This window comes from Haliotis asinina, chromosome 16 (assembly GCF_037392515.1).
Source record: "Haliotis asinina isolate JCU_RB_2024 chromosome 16, JCU_Hal_asi_v2, whole genome shotgun sequence".
NCBI lineage: Eukaryota > Metazoa > Mollusca > Gastropoda > Lepetellida > Haliotidae > Haliotis > Haliotis asinina.
This window is the reverse complement of record NC_090295.1, coordinates 19,461,978-19,484,999: the sequence shown is the minus strand read 5'-3', so window position 1 is coordinate 19,484,999 and position 23,022 is coordinate 19,461,978. Positions and strand designations below refer to the sequence as shown.

The window sequence follows — 23,022 nt, the reverse complement described above, 5'->3', positions numbered from 1 at the left end:
ATCCATGTTTATGCATGCTCAGAGCGCACAAAATAGAGAAGAGATTAAAGGAAAGAGCTATAGTTCAAAGGCTATCAGGGTAGTGCTTCCTCCGTCCGGCCTGGGAATATCACCGTTTTTAGTCAGTCACAAGCCTTGTAGAGAGCTGCAGTGAAGACCGTTCGTCCGTATGTTCATCACCTCAGATTGTTGTGGCTGGATCGTCATCACAGGTGATGGTGAAAGTTGGTGAGTGGAAGAGTGAGTGAGTGTGTGTGTGAGTGGGTTGGTGGAAGAGAGCGTGAATAAGTGAGTGAGTGAGTGGAGTCAAATCTAACGCACCTTGCACAGAACCTGTGCTACAAGCATGTTACCCCACCAGGAATTGCATAATCTCTCTGGATGCCGTCGAAGACGTATATACAGCAAAAATATATTCGAAAAAAATAAATAAAAAAGTAAATAAATCAATGAAATAAAACAAACAAACCAGCCAACACCTATCAATATGGAATTAAATATATCTTAATCTGTATTTGTCAGTTTAGGAGGGCTTGGTCTTTAAGTATTTATCACATTGCAGCTGGGAAATTGAGCTTGAAACGGGTCCCTGTTTATATTCCGAACCAAACCACTGCCTTCCAGTTGAAACAGAGGAAAGCCTAATCCAGTAATAGTACTATGTGACATGAATGATATTTTTGTTTTATACATTTTAATTTATATACGTGGGTACATATTTTAATTGTGTCCGTAATTTTTTTCCATATTAATGTGGAAATGGATTAGATATTGGAAGCCCAAGTCACCGTCTTGACACATTCCAATCCCCTCCCCCCACACCACCACCCTTTCTCTCTCTCTCTCTCTCTCCCCCAATATGTTGTCACAATGCATGAATGTATGAACGATCAAAAATATTGAAAATGATAAAAAAGACGGATGGTGTTGGCTTTTTCCTCGCTATAATAGACGATTTCGATGTGGACGGACAGAAGTACAGTTCGTTTGATTTCATTTCAGGCCGATGAATTGCTCACAAATACAAAATCTAACTAATGTAACAAAACCAAATTTGGCACAGTACCACGAAATGGATGAAACGGATGAAACCTACTGTTGAATTTCACTTTAAACAAAACTTTAAGTCGAATAAAGTGAAAACAATACTACGAGCCCTCATAAGTGTACCTTGCCAGATGAACAATTAAATCTCAAAATTGTACTCAACGTAGGATAAACATTCGTGTTTAAAAATGATTATGGTTTCGACTCTCTGTTATTGGTGTGCATTACTCTCTCTCTCTGTCTCTCTCTCTCTCTCTCTCTCTCTCTCTCTCTGTATATATATATGGAATAAAGTTCGAATCGTAGTACTACTGCTTATGTTGTATTTATCGTTGAAGCCGCGGTGGCTGAGTAGGTTAGGCGACATACTTTGTGTGCTGACGATTAGGTGCATGGCTCAGAGGGTGTGGGCTTGAATTCTGAATGTGATTCAACCTAACAAAAGTGCTACAATCCGTGTTTTACTGAGAAAGAACAATCCCAAATATAGCATGTGTTACATTTGTCCACATTCTAAACAGCATGGTGTATTCGTATACCGTACATACTATGCAAGCTCCCCTAGACTGAATTTAGCAGTCAGTGTTTTTTCCGTTTTCACGTTACAGTGACCATATGGCAAGTTAGAAGATAATTATATAATTATTGTAAACCATGTCGGTATCTCGGTCTGTGTATTAACGAGTCATAATGTCAACTGCGACAGAGGCCAGAACTAAGCGGATGTACAGTTGACATTTCAGACAGAGAATTGGGGTATAAACCAACATAGGTCTTCACACAGCTTCATTACAACATCCTCGGTACACGCGGTGCCAAGCTACGGAGCAATGTTGTCCAAATTTGTCTTCCTCGCAATACTGGCGTTGGGTAAGTGAAAGTTGTATTTCATATCCTTTAAACATTCATTTACATCGCATGGATCACTGGTTGTGTCAAATCACATGTTGATGTTGCAGAAATATTCTGAATGCTATTGGATACAAACTTGTACCTCGTGTTATCGTTGCCTTCAAAAGTTCGGGCTTCAAACAAATTAGAGAATACTTTTTTTTGTGAATGAAAATAGAAAAGGGCGAACAAACCAATTACCCAAAGATGACATTACGCTATTCCATGCAGTGTATGCATGATATATTGTAAGTGATTGTAAAGTGTCTAGGTTTATAGAAGCTCCAGCTTCTGTGAATAAGATTTCATGGCAATTTTAGACATTTAAAATAAACATGCTTCTGTATTTACTAAAAGTATTTCAATATCCTCTTGATCTTGACAAAGGTTTGATTTATCTCAACATTTGGTGTAAAATAGAAAGTTGTGACAAAGGTTTTTGCAAGGTTTCGTAACAGTTGCCCTTCATGATTGTATATTTGCACAAATGTAAAATATGTTCAAATAATCAACCCAGTGTTTACCGATATTAAAGGGTACTTTGTGTGATGAGGAGATGGCCACAACGCTGGAACATACACGTGTATTGCACGGGAAGTTTTTATGGAAATCTGGGCGCTTATTGGTCAGATCCGTCGGTGCTTTCTCTTTGTCTTATACCTTGTCGTCAGTTGAATCATTTTGTACATATTGCAGCTGTGTTTACAGGTGAGGACTGAGTGTATAGATGATTATGACAATGGTGACATGTGATTTACTTAGGACTTACTCAAGGAGTCCTCAGTGCATGTTTGTTTGCTTTGTTTGAGCTCTTCTTAACTCAAACAACTCACTCCCACATCGATAAAGTGAGTGAGTGATTGAGTTTAGGTTTAAGTAGCGCTGAGCAATATTCCAGCTTTCTTGCACATGGCGGATCATTAGGAAAGAAAGACATTTGAATAATACATGATATATACGATATATGATATTTAATCTACATGGCGCCTGCCTCCAAAAAGTTTTAATTTTTCTCAACGGCGCTGAAGAAGAGAGTGAGAGAAACCTGTGAAAGGAATTTTGTGAACAGGTGGGGCTTAGGCCGTTTTCGAAAGTATTTACAATTGATTTCTGTTATCGTGATATGCACGTGAAGAATCGATAATAATTATTATTGTAGGTGCCAGAATGGTATGACATGATTTAATGATAACTTGTCTACCAATGACCTGTATGCTTAAAATTAGAAATATGTGGGTATTACATCAATCTGTCAACCAACCAACATCCGAGGCAGGCGCCCGAGAAGAATCGGGTCAGAATTGATCTTTAGGAACCGATGCTTGTTCGAGTCGACTATTGGGAGCTATTCGTCTCTGTCTTAGTTGACACATGTCATCGTATCACAACTGGTAGATCGATGATCACTGGGTTGTGTGGTCCAGATTCGACTATTTACAGACCAGGATGTTGCTGAATGTTAAACAACTACCAAACAAAACAACCCGCAGCAGCAGAATACATGACACGATCTTTGATTGACCATCACGTGTTTCAAACTAGGAAGGAGCGGTAGGGTAGCCTACGGGTTAAAGTGTTCGCTCGTCACTTCCAACACCCGACTTTGATTCCCCATATGGGTACAATATGTGAAACCCATTTTTCGTGTCCCTCTGCCTTGATATAGCTGGAATATTGCTAAAAGCGACGTAGAAGCTTAACTCACTCACTCAAACTAGATTTTTATATAAATAAAGCAATATTAACTTTCTGGTTGAAAATAATTCCAATCAGAACGTTCATTCCAACATTTCAGACGTGTTCATGTTCAGATACATTAACAATGAGTAGGTACTTGGAACAACAATATTTCGCAATATGTACAATCAATTTTCACACAGAGTGGAATGGCTGCTATCATTATCACTTTAATTTCGTCTTAATATGTAACTGACCGACCTATACAGTGGCATCGGAAAGGTTAACAGCAGGAAGTATGTATTTGACAGGAGTAATCACCTTCCCAATTGATCTGACAAAAAGGTTATGTTAATCATCATAGCAACGGACTGCGGTATCCCACCCACAGAGCGTTCGTAGATTTACGCCATTCGTAAGTTCATGGTATAGCTTTACGATACGTCGGAACGGGCGCTTAAGTTTATGGGTTGAGGCAAAGACTTACATCGTTAGATGTGCATGTGCGGAAACATCGAAAGCAAACTGTCGTTCCCATTTTGAGTTTACTGCATCATTTGGAAGAACTTCACAGAAAATCAGTCTGTTAGAATGTATTTTATGTTAACACACAACAGTCAGTTATTTGTCGTATTTGTCTAAACAGGTAATATACCTCTGGCCGCAATGGAAATAATACTGCAAGTGTTATATGGGCAACAGCGGAAAGTCTGCAAAACAGCTCGGTGTAATCAGTTAAGTACGTTAAGAGGTTCAAGAAGTCAGGCTAGCTGAATTATGAAATTCATCACTGAGAGTGTGGGGATATCGTTTTCAGTTTGAATTGGTTTTTCAATCGCGATCGTATTTGATGAGCATACTATCGGAGATTTATATCATTGACCCATCAGAACTGTTGTTGCACACTAAGGTGAATCAGAGCGTTCAATAGCATGTTATGTTGGAGATGTAACCATATCAAAACAAGCAGGAAAAGGACAAAGTCTGACTCTACCTCTCGTAGTGGACTCCTGATTGTTTGATGCGATGCCTTCCTCAACCAAGGCGGGGCGGCGAGGTTACCAAGTGGTTAAAGCGTTCGTTCGTCACGCTGAAGATTCTGGTTCGATTCCCCACATTGCTAAAAGCGGCGTAAAACTAAGCTTACTCACTCACTCAACCAAAGCACATGCCCTGCAGTTATGGAGAAAGTTGCATGTCGATGACGGAGAGTAATGACCAGTTATTATCTTGTCCAGGGATGGTGACTCTCTGTCCACCACTTCATACAATCTTCGTTTGAACTGAGACAGACGTACAGGTTCCAAGAAAGAGATATGGTACCAGGTGTATATTTTGAAATGACGTACAACTGCAGACTGGGATTCCCAAAACGTCAAAACTTGAAAAGGTACCTTGGCATTGTTAATCCAACTTGTAGCAGCACCGAGTCGCGTCAGTTTTCAGGTTTCAAAGACGTCACCAAACTTTGGACGAAATATCGACTGATGCTTGACCCTTTGCAGTCAATGCATGGTTGTCCGGCGTGTTCCTCTTTCCTGAAATATGAAGTTTTAAATTCTTTACTTTTGTTTGTGCAATACATCAGTAAATGAACATTGTGACTGAGATAGTTAAATTTTATATTGAAAAAATATCGTATAATGAGATTTTTTTCAGATCAATTTCGACCATTTGTCTAAAATCAGCATTTTGCCTCTTCGTGTAACTCACGGACAATACATTTTTCCAGCCAGCGTCAGTCACAGTCAAGCTTGTGTACAAAGTGCCGCAATGGGTCTGTCGAGATGTTTTGAACCACTGGGAGCGTATTCCATGGGGAATGTAGCAGCGGAGAGGATGCCCAGCTTCTGCAGGTGAGAGTTTGGGGTAGGGTCTGGGATACCTTCGACAAAGTCATCCAAGGTAAGGGATCTCACTACAACGAAAGAGAGGGATATGGGGCGAACCCCTCGACAAAGTCACCTGCTGTAAAGGCGCCATCGAGGACGATATACTAGTGTTGGAATGTGAGATGGGTGGTGGTGGTGGTGGTGGTGGGGGCATCTTGCATAAAGGACCTCTCGAGGACGACGTCCAGAGCAGAGAGCTTACGGCAAAGAAAGGGTGGAAAGTAGGTGGGAGCACCTTGAATGGCGTTCTTCGACGTTGGTGTCGAGAGTAGAAGTGCACACGAGAACGATATGTTGGAAAGTGGAGTGGGGGCACCTTACAGGGACGATCTCTCGAGGACGGTGTCCCTGCGAAAAGAGCTCAAGACAACGAAAGAGTGGAAAGTTGGGGATGGGAGTTCCTCGCATGGATACCCTCGCGACAAAGTGGTCCAGGGTAAAGTGTAGACGAGAACGATGTGCTGGAAAGTGAGAGTGCGGGAACATTGGGGATTGTCACATGGAACACCCTCTTGGTGGAAGTGGGTTACATTCTTTTAAAGTTGTTATAATTGCGTATCCTTCTCAGAGTCACAAATCTTCCACACCTCGTTTTGCGTCATTGTGTCCTTTTAGAAGGATGTGAGTCAGTGTGTTGATGACAGAAAATGAAGACGTCCAGTGATATTGTATGAAGGAATCCATGGACAAAGTAAAGAGGAAGCGAAGACTAATGTACGTATGAGTTGATGGATCATGTGCAGATGCGTCCAGAACAGAGTCGAGTGGCAATTTACAGAGGAATCCAGTGAAAAAATGTAGAGGATTTTGTTTGAGCGTTAAGGATGTTGTTTAGGGGATTCCATGGATAAATTCTGAATAAATCTAGGGATAGTACATAGGAAACTCCAGGGGTAATGTATGGAGAAGTACTTAGATAATGCAAAGAGAAGTCCGGGGATAACGATGTACCGTACGAGTCCTTGGATAATGTGTACCGACGTCCAGGGGCATTATATGGATAATGTACTTGGATAACGTATAGAGAATTCCAGGGATAATGATGTATGTACGAGTCCTTGGATAATGTATAGATCTAGGGATAACGAGTTTGATAAAGTAAAGCGAAGTCCAGGCATAATGTATGAAAGAGTACTTGGATAATGTATGCAGAAGTCCAGGGATAACGTATGTATGAGGACTTGGATAGTGTAGAGACGTCCAGGGATAATGTGTGTAACAGTTCTTGGATAATGTAAAGAGAAATCTAGAGATAATGTATGTAACAGTTCTTGGATAATGTTTTGAGAAGTTCAGGGATAATGTATGTAACAGTTCTTGGATAGTGTACAGAGAAGTTCGGGGATATTGTATGTAACAGTTCTTGGATAATGTTTTGAGAAGTTCAGGAATAATGTATGTAACAGTTCTGGATAATGTTTTAAGAAGTTCAGGGATAATGTATGTAACAGTTCTTGGATGATGTTTTGAGACGTTCAGGGATAAGGTATGTAACAGTTCTTGGATAGTGTACAGAGAAGTTCAGGGATAATGTTTGTAACAGTTCTTGGATAATGTTTTGAGAAGTTCAGGAATAATGTATGTAACAGTTCTTGGATAATGTTTTAAGACGTTCAGGGATAATGTATGTAACAGTTCTTGGATGATGTTTTGAGACGTTCAGGGATAATGTATGTAACAGTTCTTGGATGATGTTTTGAGACGTTCAGGGATAATGTATGCAACAGTTCTTGGATAATGTTTTAAGAAGTTCAGGGATAATGTATGTAACAGTTCTGGATAATGTTTTAAGAAGTTCAGGAATAATGTATGTAACAGTTCTTGGATGATGTTTTGAGACGTTCAGGGATAATGTATGTAACAGTTCTTGGATGATGTTTTGAGACGTTCAGGAATAATGTATGTAACAGTTCTTGGATAATGTTTTGAGAAGTTCAGGGATAATGTATGTAACAGTTCTTGGATAATGTTTTGAGAAGTTCAGGGATAATGTTTGTAACAGTTCTTGGATAATGTTTTGAGACGTTCAGGGATAATGTGTGTAACAGTTCTGGATAATATTTTGAGAAGTTCAGGAATAATGTATGTAACAGTTCTTGGATAGTGTACAGAGAAGTTCGGGGATATTGTATGTAACAGTTCTTGGATAGTGTACAGAGAAGTTCGGGGATAATGTATGTAACAGTTCTTGGATAGTGTACAGAGAAGTCCTGGGATAACGGAAAGAGGTTTCGACGTTCTCCTATTATTATTGTTATCCTGACTTTATTCCATGATTCAAGCAAGTTGTAGTTATATAATGTGTATATTTGCAGCGATGGTGGCGAAGCTATTAGTTGCATGTACAGGCTGTTTGACGAATGCCCACAGCTGAGAGTAGCCATGGGGGGAAACCTGGAACTAATTGAAAACAACATCAACAAAGCGTGTAAGTATATAAAGAAGATAACATAAGTGCATTGGTTAAGTGCATTTTCCATGCGGTTGCAGAGTGCGCAGACAATATAATTATTATTACCCCTAGGGTCACATGACTTATCCTACCGGGTACCAACTTTCACACGTTTACATGCAAGAACATTTCTGAAGGGGAAGAGTCACACGTTTACATGCAAGAACGTTTCGGTAGGGGAACAGTCACATGTTTACACGCACGAACATCTCTGTGTTGGAATAGCATATGTATACATGCACGAACATCTCTGTGGTGGAATAGCATATGTATACATGCATGAACATCTCTGTAGGGAAACAGTCGTGTGTTTATATGCACGAACATTTCGATAGGGGAAAATTCACATGTTTACATGCACGAACATCTCTGTAGGGGAACAGTCACACGTTTACATGCCCGCGGGTGAGCATATGTGCAGTTGCATACAATAAACTGTATCTATGCACAAATACCTGTAATGAGGAATATGGCCACTTTTGTACATGTGCAAACTAATGAGATCGAATAGGTTTTATGCCGCACTCAGCAATACTCACGCAATATGCCGGTGGTCTGTAAATAATCGGGTCTGGACCAGACAATCCAGTGATCAACAACAGGTTCACTGATCAACACAAATTAGGATACGATGATACATGTCAACCAAATGTGAAGGTGAACAGTAGTGTGTATGACATGAAGCGCTAGAACTTGGAAAACAGGAGGTCCTGTTTTAGGGTGTTGGTTCCGAGTGTTTGGTGCCATGTCACGTCCTTGTCATTCATCTTCACGTCCATACAAACACAAATTATCACAGTTAGGATAATGACCACTGGTTCAAACTACATTGAACTTTTTAATAACATAACGGACAAACAACAACATTTCTGGTCTTGCCAATTACCAATGTCCTTTGTAAACCCCGTGTAATACATTTAATCGTGTTAAAGTGTGATTGGTTGTTTAATAATACATGATGATTCTATTCAGGTTTGGGTGTACAAACAGAAGCTCCTGAGATAGATGCTCCCGAAACAGAAGCTCCTGAAACAGAGGCTCCCGAGACAGAGGCTCCCGAGACAGAGGCTCCCGAGACAGAGGCTCCCGAGACAGAAGCTCCCGAAACAGATGCTCCATCAACAGATCTCAACACTATTTCCCAGTGTTCCCGTAGGGATGTCCGGAGGATGCAAAAATGCGCCAACAGACTGCGGAAATTTATGGGCAGATCACAAGTAAAATGCGGGTAATTATCTTGTGAGTGAGCGAGTAATGTTTTACTCCATTAATAGCAAAATTCCAGCAGGTATAGAATTAGGGTAGGGTAAACCAGAAAAAAGCAAAGATAAACAACATCTGAAAAAAGCACCTAACCAACCAACCAAAAAAAAAAAAATATATAAAAAATAAATAAATAAACAACAAAAACAACAACCAAAACAAACAAAAAAACCCAAACAAACACCACCACCCAAACAAAGACACAAACAAACAAACAAACAAAAAACAACAAACAAACAAAAAACCACAAATCTCTCTGTGTATATTTTCTCATTATGAAATAAGTGAATATATCAAATATCCAAACACTTGTCCGTATGTTGTGTATGTATTCTCTGCCTCAATGCATGTTTCCTTGTTATTACAACGAATTTTCGCTGTTAACAGTAAAGTGCGGAGAACCATGGATTGTCTGGAAACAACTACCCAACGATGCTCTGACAGGATGGGCCCTGCAGAACTGCCTCTGGATACAATACGAGAACAGCTCTTGCAGAACTGTAATTATAAAATGATTAAAAAATAATCAACATAAGGATGCACTTTGAACTTTTGATTTTGTGATCTGATTTGTAATACTTGATTGCTTTGTTGTTTTACGCCGCACTCAGCAATACTCCAGCTATATGGTGGCGGTCTGTGAATAATCGAGTCTAGACCAGACAATCCAGTGATCAACAACACGAGCGTCGATCTATATAAATGGGATACGATGACGTGTCAGCAAAGTCAGCGATCCGTTAGTCATCCTTAACGGCAACTTGGGTTGCTGAAGATCAGTTTTAACCCGGATCTTCATACTTTACATGTAAAGGTACGATACAGTGAATACTTTCATGTTCATGTTTCTGCTGCAGGCATTGAGACGAACGAGCTGCCTGAAGAATTAACAGGCGGGCCACAGATTGGAGAGGAGGTAGAAGAAGGTGAAGATGGAGAAGAGGAGGGGGAGGAAGAGGTGGAAGTGTGTCCCCCTGACTTTGTGTCACGGATGCAGAGATGTGTAGAGGACATGAACAGCGTCATGACGAGCTTTAGTTCAGGGTCGGCAGACTTAAATGATGTATGCAGGTGAGTGGAGAAGAAGGTTGATGCAGCAGCGATATCAGTTGTCCAACATGCCGGACACAATGTGTAATTGCAACACTTGGAATTTTATAGTCCCGGTAACACTACCGCTATCACCACTTTACTAGTACTATTTCTACTACGACTACGACTACGACTACGACTACGACTACGACTACGACTACGACTACGATTACGATTACGACTACTACTACGACTACTACTATCACCACTACTACTACTTGCTTGCCTTAAAAGGCGACTCTGCTTGTCGTAAGAGGCGACGAACAGGATCGGGTGGTCAGGCTCGCTGACTTGGTTTGTCTGGTCCAGACTCGATTATTTACAGACCACCGCCATATAGCTGGAATATTGCTGAGTGCTGCGTAAAACTAAACTCATTCACTCACTCACTCACTACTACTACTATCACCATTACTAGTACCACTACCACTACTACCTCTATTACTACTACTGCTGCCGCTGCTGCTACTACCACTACTACTTTTACTACTAGTACCACCACTACTACTATCATCACTGCTACTATTACTGCCACCGCTGCAACCACTTCCACTACAAAATATAGTCTATCTCCAACCGAAACGTTGGCGCCATTCGTACAATACAATCTTAAAAACGACAAAATATGTATACTCTACGATCACTTCTTGTTTGCAGCGCCCTGAACTCTGCCGTGACCTGTGTGGGCGACTACATGGAGGCTTGCAGTGACCGTCCAGAAACCGCCCAACTGTCCCGCATGCTGAACATGGACCAAATGAGGGCGCATGTGGCTACGATATGTCAGTATGCCTTTGACTCACATTCAGCTTTATAAACCTTTGACTGGTGAATTGTCGTAGAGGGGAAGACGATTACTTCAAAATGTGGACCAAAATAAGACAAATATAAACGAAAACGAAATATCCCATTATTGTTAAACTCTACACAACGCATACAAGTAAATCACGCTGAAGATCCGGTTTGGATTCCTCCATGGGTAAAATATGTGAAGACCATTTCTGGTGTCCTCTGTCGTGATGTTGCTGGGATATTGTTGAAAGCAGCGTGAAAATGAACTCACTCACTCAGTCCTCTTGATGGGCGGTGGAGTAGCCCAGTGGTTAAGCGTTTGCTCTGCACGCCGAAGATCCGGGTTCGATTCCCCACATGGGTACAATCTGTGAAGTCCATTTCTTGTATTTCCCGCAGTGATATTGCTGGAATATTGCTAAATGCGGATTAAAATCATACTCACTCACTCCTTACACGCGAAGGGACGTAAGACGTTTAAATTCCTTACCCGTTCATCAGTCATTGGACTGTCTTTCATAGCGTGCCAAAATACCTCGTATCTATTACATCAATTGTATGATAAACAAGTTAAATAATGATAAAAAAACGCCTGTAAACATAAGGGATGGTGGAGTATCATGTGTTTATGAAATCTCGTGGGAATTACTGAATATGAAACAGGGCCCTTATTCTCGAAACGTTCGTAGCCCTAAGAATTCTTAACTTTGATCGTAGCCAATGTGTTAATTATGGGTTTAAGAACTTCGTAGGGTTTCGGACGTTTCGACAAAAGCTAGCCAGAAGAACTGATATGACTAATACAGATATCCATATTGTTGTGTAGGTCCTGCAGGTGGTGCTGGAACTGATGGAGGTCCTGAGGAAGGTGAGTGCTGTGGCACTGCTCCACTCTGTCATTTTCTGCACCACTCTGTCCTTTTCTGCTAAGCATGACAGCATCCCATTGGTGCTTAAGATAGCATGCTATTTCCACTCTGTTATAATGTCAAGCGGGCGATAGCATCCCTCGGTAGCCATGTCTTCATTTTCTGCTGAGGATGATATCATCCCATTGGTGGTTTGGTCATTATGCTATTTCCATTCCGACAAAATCAAAGAAAGTATGACAATGTGGCAATGTCCCTTCTTGGATTTCATATTTGGAAGCTCAGGACTTATGGTGTTTATACTGATAAACGGGATACACTGATAAATGTAGGTTTAATTACAATGTGTGTATGACCGTTTGGCTGTATTACAATGTGTGTATTACCGTTTGGCAGTATTAAAATGTTTTTATGAAAATTTGGCAGTATTAGAATGTGTGTATGACCATTTGACAGTAATACAATGTGTGTATGACCATTTGACAGTAATACAATGTGTGAATGACCGTTTGCGGTATTACAATGTGTGTGTGAGTGAGTGAGTGAGTGTGAGTGAGTGTGAGTGAGTGAGTGAGTGAGAGTGTGTGAGTGAGTGTGTGTGTGTGTGTTTGTGTGTGTGTGTGTTTGTGTGTGTGTGACCGTTTGGCAGTATTTGGCATAAAGGATTAATGCTAATAAAATTATTCGAATGGATCACTGGACATCTGCTACAAAATCCAGAGCTCATGAATAAGACAATTACCATCTAATATTAGTGTCCTCGTGCGCTCTCGACCTGAAGCCATATTAGGATTGAAGTGTTCCCGAGTGTCCTGTTCGTGAGACACTGAATATACGCCCTGAGGAAAATCGCTCCTGCTATACACGCGTTCCATCCACAATCTTCTGAATTGTCAGTGGTGAATGAGTACTGATACAGGGACGGCTTTGAAATCTTGAATTCAGTTTATATCAATCTACAAGTGCATGCTGCTGTCTCCCCACATGGTCTCGCAACTTGTTGCGTTTACTTCAGAGTCAAGATTCTTTTTTAGTTTCTACATAAACCACGATCGGTGGTACTTGAGCCAATCGACGAGCAAGTATATGATATACCCACTTTAAGATTGTTGTTTAGATTTCTGTTTCGATGTGAAGGTATTAATACTTTATAAATGTAGACAGGAATTTCAATTCTTTTACCTTAGTACTTTTTATTTGTTTCTAAGGAAACAACAGACACTTCACAATGGAACAAATAATGGAATTATTCAGCAAATGTAGAAGAAATATGAATGTATACGCGCGTGTACTGACTCTCTGTGTATTATTATCCTCTTACCATGTATAGCTATACTCATCTTCTTTCTCAGGGGACAGCGAGTGTCCAGCTGGGTATGAGGACAGAATACAAGCCTGCGTGGCACCTATGCAGGCCATGAACCCAGAAGTCATGAACGTGGATAGCATAGACGATGAAACGTGCAGGCAAGTAAACCAAACAAATGCCAATTACACAGCATACTCTTCAAAAAACGTAGGGGATCGTCATTTTATTTACGATTAAAAACATTTAGGAGATTAAGGAGTCAATCAAAGTTGATATGATATTATTGAATGTTTTCAGAGTGCATCACCATTTGCACTTCCTTACAACCATAGTTATTTGGAATGTAGTCGCTTTTGAAAGATGATTGATGTATGGCATGCACTTTGCATGTGTACGATTTTCATTTTAAAACAAAGAACTAGAAACAAACTCTAACCAATGTGTGATACAAGATGAGTGTCAAAATTAATGTTATAAGTGGTTTCTCGACCTTCTTGAAAAACGTCAAAATAAAAAATGGGACCCCCATGCACGTGGGTTACTGCGTTGTGCATGTGCATATCATGCGTTGTGTTCAGGGGTGGTAATAGAGGGAAATGGTGGTGCGTTCATAAGATGTCTGTCCTTGAAACGTTTATTAACGTTTACACTTCCTATCCAAATTGAAAGTTTATTATCCCTACTTTTTTGAAGAGTATATTTAGCAATGGGTTGAAACTAATTTTATTTTCAATAGAAACGTGGACTGGTGAAATAGTTAAAATCAATGTCGATCCGATCACAAAGAAGACTGGAAGACTGATTTGTGCATTAATTATGTAAAGAAAGTGAAATTCCTCGTGCGTTAGCAGTGCCAACGTGAAACAGATTAGATTGATTCATTGAGTCTAGTTTTAGGCTGCTTTTAGCGATATACCAGCAACACCACGGAGGGGACACCAGATATGGCTTCGCACATTGTACTCGTGACGCATGACTTTGAACGCTTTAACCGCTTGCCTACCCCACTGCCTCTAAGGCCCGTGAAGGCCCCGGTTTAGAATAGGCCTTCAGCAACCCATGCTTGCCATGGAAGGCGACTATGCTTGTCGTAAGAGGCGACTAACTGGTGGCCAGGCTAGTTGACTTGGTTGACACATGTCATCGGTTCCCAATTGTGCAGATCGATGTTCATGTTCTTGATCACTGGATTGTCTGGTCCAGACCTCATTATTCACAGACCGTCGCCATATAGCTAGAATATTGCTGAGTGCGGCGTAAAACTAAACTCACTCACTCACTGCCTCTAAACAATCCCCAATCCTGCCATCCATTTCATTCAAGTCTGACTCTTTAGATGCTTTGGAGTTTGTAACAGATATCACCTCAAAACTAAAGATTTTACGATAAATATAGGTTGATGGTCGGTTTCGAACTTTTGCAATTTCTCGAAATCAAAAATCAATTTCCCAATCGATGATGATGTTTCTATATGTATCTATAATGATCTTATCACCCTTATTATTACCATACGTTTACAAATACAACGGTTTACCAATGGAAATCTGTGGGAAAGATTTGGAAATTCCCCTTCCGGGTCCGGAAGCGCGGGGTCCGGTTATGCGAGTCCAACTACTGAACCTAAAGTTTCGTTTCACTTAAAAATCGCCCGGAAGGCGGGATTTCCGGATGTGTGGGGTCCGAGTACACGGGGTTCAACTGTATATGCAAAGTATTCGATTCGGTCTACATTCGCTGTTTTCAGATCGCCGACATGTAGCTGGAAGATTGCTGACTGCGGCGTCAAACTAAACGCACTCATCCACTCTGTAAATGTTTGGTTGAGGCCGTGGACGGATTGCAATTTTTCAGTTTTTAAACTGATTACGTGGAGTGTATAAATTAAAAAGAAAACACCAACTAAATGGATATTGTAAAAATACCAATTGATTTGTCAATTAAATGACATGGAGTGGTGTTATTACAGCCCGGGGTAATGTTCTGATAAAGTTCATTCGATATTTACATGCAACATGCATCCGTTTCTATCCAAGACGAATCATGCAAAATGAGAATAATGTATGTTACCCACATACTCGGATGTGACCAGTGTCAGTTTTAGGACCTACATCATGAAATGTCATCGTGTATTGAATCTGATGTACAATCCCCGCGGGGAAAACGTACATGTGCATAAATTGTAGGAAGGGTCACTTACATTGCACATGCTCCACACATTGTACCCATGCGGAGACTCGGACCTGGGTCTTCATCGTGACGAGCGAACACTTTAACCACTAGGCTACCCCACCGCCCACCGACCACTAAATGGACAAAACAACATGAGCGCACGGTCGCTTCTCCGCTCGTATATCGCTCCTGACGTATGGTGAAATCAGTTATTTCGTGAAATGACTAAGAGGGCCAGCCATTTCGCGCCATTTTGTGTAACAACAATCAATATACTCCAGTCATTTCATGAAATTTCACTTACTAACTTAACTTCCAGGAGTTAAAAACTTTCAACATCACTTATTGTCAATAACAGAACCATTGTGACAGCGACTGTTGCCGTGTCCAGGGCAGCCACACCTCACAAACCCCTGTCCACCATATATAGATGAAACTAAATTTCATGAAATGACTGAAGCATGTTGATTGCTGTTACACAAACGACTGACCCTCATACTCATTTCAGGAAATGACTGAAATTTTTAGTCATTTCACGAAATGACGGATTTCACAATCTGACAGTAACACAATGCTTCGCGCGCAGTGTCAGGAGCGATCACACATCAAACACTATAAACACCCCCTGGCTCACTATAAACATTAGGTATATTTTCTGTAAAAAATAAAAATTTATATAATTACTAAACAAAACATAAAAGCTAACAGAATAAACACAAACCAAGGCATCCGGTGATTCATTCCTTCTACAATTTCTGAGGATGACATGTGGTCAACCAGGTCAGCAAGTATACATTACCCTTTCCCGTTTGGATAGCATGGCTGAGTGAGTGAGTTTAGTTTTACGCCGCACTCAGAAATCTTTCGTCTATAAGTCGACTATCTGTAAATAAGTCTGGACCAAACAATTCAGTAATCAACAGCATGAAAAACTATCTACGCATGTGATACGATGACATATGTCAACCAAGTTAGTGAGTCTGACAAACCGGCCCCGTTAATCGCCTCTTACGACAAGCATGGGTTACTGAAGATCAATTCTACCACGGATTTTACGGGTTGCATTTGTGGAACAAATAAACTGAAATGAACAGAACTGTTAACTTTAACGAGTATTTTTTTACTTGAATAGTGCTGCTAACGTTGCCTTCGACTGTTTGGAAGATATCATGGACGCGTGCAGAAACAACCCTGGCGTTCAGGCGTTTACCCAATTCATGAACCTGGATGCAGCCCGGAGTATGATCAGCGATGTCTGTGAGTACTCCTTATGTGGATCCTCAGGTGTCGCTGTGGTGTCTGGACTCCAGAAATAGGCTTCAGACATTGTAGTCATGTGAGGACTCAAACCCGGGCCTTCGGCGTGACGAATGAACGCGTCAATCACTAAGCTACCACACTGTCCCATTATGTACACAGCTGCACCCTCAGCTGCAGACAACTACAGTATTGTCAGATCTTTCAAACATTTCTTACTGTTTCCGTTTGTTTGTTGTTCAACGTAACCACAACAATATTCATGACATGTGAAGTCAGTTTGTAATTAATAGAACCTGGGACCGACATTCTAGTGGTAGATGTCATGAGTCTCGACCAATGATACGAAGTCCTACGCATGTGAGTCTCATCACACTGTCCGGTTTGTCGCATTTTACGACAAGCAGGTGTTGGTGAAAGCCAGTTCTAATCCGGAAACCACAATACATCTTCCTCTTTGTGTACTATATGCATGTAAGAATTGACTTAGTTTATAAAGGTATCCGATCCCCTGCTACCTTTTTTATCGGTTGCTGAAAGAATGCAAATATATCGATTTCGAAATTGTCTCACTGTTTGAAGTCTACAATAGTTCCGTTCTATCCAGACCCGTGAAGATCCGGGCTAGGACTGATCTTCAGTAAACCAAGCTTGCCGTAAGATGCGATTGACGGGACAGGAAGATCGGGCTCACCGACTTGGTTGACACATGTCATCGTATCCCAGTTGCGCAGATCGATGCTCATGGGGAACATTAATCACTGATTATCTGGTCCAGGCTTCGTTATACAGAGACCACCGCCATATAGTTGGAAAATTGCTGGTTGCGGCGTAAAACTAAACTCACTCACTGACCAATTCTATCCACAGTCCCTCCAATTCTATGTCACTACATGTGAATAAATGCATAATGAATGGTGACATCTATTCACACATTGACGCCACCGACAGGAATTGCAAGAAGACGGATGCCCATCACAACGGCGCAAAGTATTTTCAATCTCAACTCCCTGGGGATCATACAACTCTTGCAGTCAACTAGGCGCATCGAGTTAATGTGGCTTCCCCATTCTTACGAGGTACCCATTCCTAGCTGGGTGGATTGGGACACATAGTCACAGTACTTTGTCCATGGTTACTGCACGTTGCCGTACCCACAACTAGGTGTATGCACGTATTTATGTTCAAATAGTTTGTGTATTCTGAGCCCAATCATTTTTCAAATTTTGTCTTGAACGTTTCGTTTTCTCAAAACTTAACTGTCTCAATCACCATCACCATTACAATCGCTCGTCATCTCAAAGGAGGAGCGTCCCATGACGTATAACACACCTGTATGACTGTTTCGTATTTTTACAGGTGCATCGGGTACGCTACCGCCTGGACCAGGAGGTGTGTATTGTACTTCATAAGTGATAAATGTCTGTACCTGAATGTGAGTATTTAGTTCATTAGTCAAAGTGTCTGGACTATGAGGTGTGTATTGTACTTCATAAGTGATGATTGTCTGTACCTGAGTGTGAGTATTTTAGTTGATAAGACAATATGACTGGTTCATAAGTGATAAGAGCTTCACCAGAAGATTTATGCAATAGTTGATATGTAATATGTGTCTGAAACCCTATCCACAAAGTGTCCGTAGCATCATGCTAGTTTGAAGCCTATAATAAAACGTAGAACTACGATGGGTCATAGCGATGGGAACACTGTCTAGCTCGGGACCCACCAGATTCAGGGGTATGAAAGGTTATGACTGACAATAGATGTCGGTGAGCGTAACTCATGACATGCCCCTGAGCTCCGATCAACAAATCATTCGTAAGGTTACGACATGTCGTAACTGTATAGTTTATCCCAGGCTCACGTATGTCGTAACTCTACACACGCTTTGTGGCTAAGGACCCGGGGCCTAGCTTTTCGAAGCTCTCTTAGCGCTAAGATAGTCCTAAGTGCCATGCGTTAACATTAACTTACGACTATCTTAGAGAGCTTCGAAAATCTGGGCCCTGAAGCACAATGTCACTCATACATAAACGCCGTGTTAAATGACAAGAGGGACAGTTCTGTTCCCATATTTCCCATTGGTTTCCTTTCAAGTGAAGTTAGCCATTGCCACAGCAAATGTATTCAAGATTTCTTCAGACCAAGATGTCTGACACAGAACCTACTATTAACTTTTTGAAGTGAAGCTAACCGTCGATCTCTAATAATGGATGCTCTTCGTGAGATAAAATCTTTTGCGATGTTCACAGACTAAGCCGTGCCTTTTCTCATGAGATGTATGTGTTTTCTGGTTCTTCGTTTCGAATTATCAGTTTTCTTTTTTCCCTTCTTTCCATGTCTCGTGGTAGGAATGGGTGGTCCTGTATACGGACCCCTTACTTTAACCGGGAATGGCTGAAAGTGATTACTTCTTGCCCACAATGTCCCCGGTTATGATCGGAGAGTTGTCGATTCCTGGTCGTTTCTGTTTCGCAAAAGTGGTAAAGAACATTATAATTTTCCCCTCATTTTGACGATCATTGATAGAACTGTAAATGGGTCTGTTGTTTCAGTTGACGTCGACTGCCCGTCGGATCACAAGGCGAAACTCTTGGAGTGTATCGAGCCCCTGCAAAATTTCCAGCAGACACCGTATATAGGTGTTCAGGAGATGTGTAGGTGGGTACATAGCATCACATAACATGGAAGTGGCGGGATGCTGGATGGGCGGGGAATGGGGGTGAGATGGGATGTGTTGGCTGGTTTTGGGATGCGGGAGATTTTATGAAGTAAAGATGGTGTTGGTATATTATGTAACTGTGTAATGTGTGAGGTTCATGGGTGGATGCGGTGTTGCAGTAATAATGGAGGCGATGAGACATCTTGCGTAGGATTTGGAGTTTCAGAAGGCATGGAAGTAACGCTGAGATGGGTGGAGAGCTAGGTATTTGGGATGGAGATTCTAGAGTTACGTTGAGATGAAGAGGCTTTGGAACAGAGACGCAGAACAACAACGTTAATGAGTTGAGTTTTTCTTAAAAAACAACGACATGAAAGGAAAGATTATACTCACGTTTGGAGGTAACGCAGGGATGAAACGTTTTGGGAAACGTTGGGATGGGGATAAACCCGGGAGACCGGACGACTTAACAAAGCTGGCACGCGCAGATTGGGAGTTGGGATGGGATGAGAAAGCCTTGGTAACATTAAGATGAGTGATTTCTGGCAACGTTGGGATAAAGAGCCTTTCGGCAACGTTTGGCACAGGGGACCGGACAAAGGATAGGGAGGCTGGATTAGGTTGGGTTGGGATAGGAAGCTGGGTAACGTTAGGATGAGGAGTGAGTGAGTTTAGTTTTACACCGCACTCAGCAATATTCTAGCTATATGGCGGGGGTCTGTAAATAATTGAGTTTGGACCAGATAATACAGTGATCAACAACATGAGCATCGATATGCGCATATGGGAACCGATGACATATATCAACCAAGTCAGCGAGCCTGACCACCCGATCCCCTTAGTCGCCCCTTACGACAAGCATAGTCGCCTTTTATGGCAAGCAAGCTGAAAGCCCATTCTACCCCGGATCTTCACGGGTCGTTAGGATGATCAGGCTTTGGCAAACTTGGGGAGAGGTACTGGCGGAATGTGAGAAAGAAATTCAAGGGTATTGTATCCAGCCGTCCGTAATGTCTGCACAATTCCCTCTATAATAACATTCCACGATAAAGTAAAGAAATGTGGCAAAAATTTCCAAACACATTACCACAAAATATCATGGGAACCATACGAAGCATGTACACTATCCACAGTCCTTGGGCTTGTCAAAGCCCACAAGTAACGCCTCGTTGGAAGCCAGTGCTTGAGTGAAGGAAAAGGAAATGTTTTTGCAATTTTGTTTGATTTGCTCAAGAAACGTGTTGATGTCTGTTTCAAGGGTTGCTAACACCGGCTTCGACTGTGTGGATGACATCATGACCAAATGTGCCAACCAGCCAGACGTAAACGCTATGAATAATATAGTCAACTTCGACCACATACGGAACATGCTTCGTAAACAGTGTAAGTAGAACATTTGTCACATTGAACGTAGTTGTCGTAGTAGTAGCAGCAGTGGCAGCAGTAGTAGTAGTTGTAACAGTAGTTGTAGTAGTAGCAGCAGTATTAGTAGTTGCAACAGTAGCTGTAGTAGCAGTAGCAGCAGCAGTAGTAGTTGCAACAGTAGCTGTAGTAGTAGTAGCAGCAGTATTAGTAGTTGCAACAGTAGCTGTAGTAGTAGCAGCAGTATTAGTAGTTGCAACAGTAGCTGTAGCAGCAGCAGTAGTAGTTGCAACAGTAGCTGTAGTAGTAGCAGCAGTATTAGTAGTTGCAACAGTAGCTGTAGTAGTAGCAGCAGTAGTAGTAGTTGCAACAGTAGCTGTAGTAGTAGTAGTAGCAGTATTAGTAGTTGCAACAGTAGCTGTAGTAGTAGCAGCAGTATTAGTAGTTGCAACAGGAGTTGTAGTAGTAGCAGCAGCAGTAGTAGTTGCAACAGTAGCTGTAGTAGTAGCAGCAGTAGCAGCATTATTAGTAGTTGCAACAGCAGTTGTAGTAGTAACAAGTTAGGCGGCCAAGATGTAAGCATGCTGATGGTGAGGATGACACTGACATAACTGTTTTTCTGTGGAAATCCTATAAAAATTCCCTGCATAATAACACTGTTATAGAATCTTCTTTGTTTCACACCAGTCATTACAACTAACCTTACTTCATCCATTAAGGTATCGCCAAAACTAACGGCGGCGACGACAATTGCCACGTGGATGACCCAGCACAGGAACTCCTGAACTGCAACAGTCAGCTGCAAAACGCCGCGTCGGCGAGTTCCTCCCTTCGACTCAAATGTCGGTAAGTAAATTGTGAAGTCCGGTCTGCTTTATTTCGTTTGGTTTGCGTGAACGTGAAGAGATGATGATAACGACGACGACGACGACGCCGACGACGACGATGATGGTGATGATGATGATAATTACTGCGGTGATAATGATAATGATAATGATCTATATTTTTGTTTGTGTAAACATGACGGATGATTATGTAATTATAGTAAAGGTGATGATGTGGTGATGACGATGATAGGCTTTATTTTGGCTTGTGTAAAGTGAGTGATGATGATAATAATATGTGCATTTATAGTGCGCCAAACTCAACTCACGAGGTGAATGCTAATAGCACTAACAGTCAACGCAGGCATATTATTACCCCGGGTAGCCTTTATTTTGGTTTTCGTAAAACGAGTGATGATGATGATGATGATGATGATGATGATGATGATGATGATGTTTTCTCTTTCAGGGACATGTTCGAGGGTCTGGATTGTTTCGACCGACTGATCGCCAACTGCCCAAGTCACCCTAGTATCGTCACTTTCACAGATGTGTTAGACATTAATGAAGTTAGGGATACCCTGTCTGGCAGCTGTAAGTGCTCGTTAAAAACGCCATTGAATGAGCGAATATAGTTTTACTCCGCTTTTAGCGCTTAAACTTCCCATCCAAACTGAAAGTTCAGGTTCCCCTGTTTTCAACACGATCACATGGGTTAAAAACATTATGTTCATGTTGTTCCATAATTCCATATGCAAAAAGCTATAAATTTTGATTTTAGTATGTGACGAATAGCTTTCGTGCGATGACATTGATGTTCATCTTTCCCACAGGCCCCGGCAGAAAGTGAGAGGTCCAGGAAAGTTCAAGCGAAAGTACGGAAAAATGATCAATGATATTAAAGGAGCCATCCCTGTCAAAGTCATTCATTGTAACAAGGACATAATGATAACGGAAATAAAGGGAACTTGTTTGGACGTTCATAATTTTAACATACGTAATACTTCCCCACCACATATATTCGTGCATGAGTATGGTTTTACACCGCTTTTAGCAATATTCCAGCAATATCAGGGCTGGGGACACCAGAAATGGGCTTCACATATTGTATCCATCTTGAGATTCGAACCCGGGCCCGGCGTGACGCGCGAACGCTTTGATATCACAGCGCCCCAGCTTTGTCAAGAGGAAAGCCAAATATTGATGCAGGGTAACTTGCGACGTATCACTTTACTGTGCACTTCAGGGATATTGACTTACAGAATACGATCTCGAGGGTTTTGAAAAATTGCGCCCTGGTTAACAGAATCTGCACTAAGCGATGTACAGTCTAGTCCCGATTTCTCCAAACAAACTTAAGTCTGAGTTTTGACTTAAGTTAGTGTTTTTCCTCAAATTTGAGAAAATGCGGGAAAATACATTTCCTAGAATGAACTGAAATCAATATTAAACTCAAATATAGTT

The 23,022-nt window shown here is 41.4% G+C and overlaps 1 protein-coding gene across 1 annotated transcript; it reads left to right on the top strand.

The window, feature by feature from the left end:
- Nucleotides 1-1,687: 1,687 nt before the first annotated feature.
- On the top strand, nucleotides 1,688-22,550 carry LOC137268060 (uncharacterized). Its single transcript, XM_067802561.1, has 16 exons — nucleotides 1,688-1,917; nucleotides 5,348-5,471; nucleotides 7,823-7,935; nucleotides 8,932-9,187; nucleotides 9,610-9,722; nucleotides 10,080-10,293; nucleotides 10,972-11,096; nucleotides 11,933-11,974; nucleotides 13,328-13,442; nucleotides 16,586-16,710; nucleotides 18,070-18,102; nucleotides 19,266-19,371; nucleotides 20,631-20,755; nucleotides 21,454-21,580; nucleotides 22,028-22,152; nucleotides 22,392-22,550. Exons 1-16 carry the CDS (start codon nucleotides 1,878-1,880, stop codon nucleotides 22,406-22,408), a joined length of 1,800 nt encoding a protein of 599 aa, XP_067658662.1. The 5' UTR covers nucleotides 1,688-1,877; the 3' UTR covers nucleotides 22,409-22,550.
- Nucleotides 22,551-23,022: the final 472 nt, after the last annotated feature.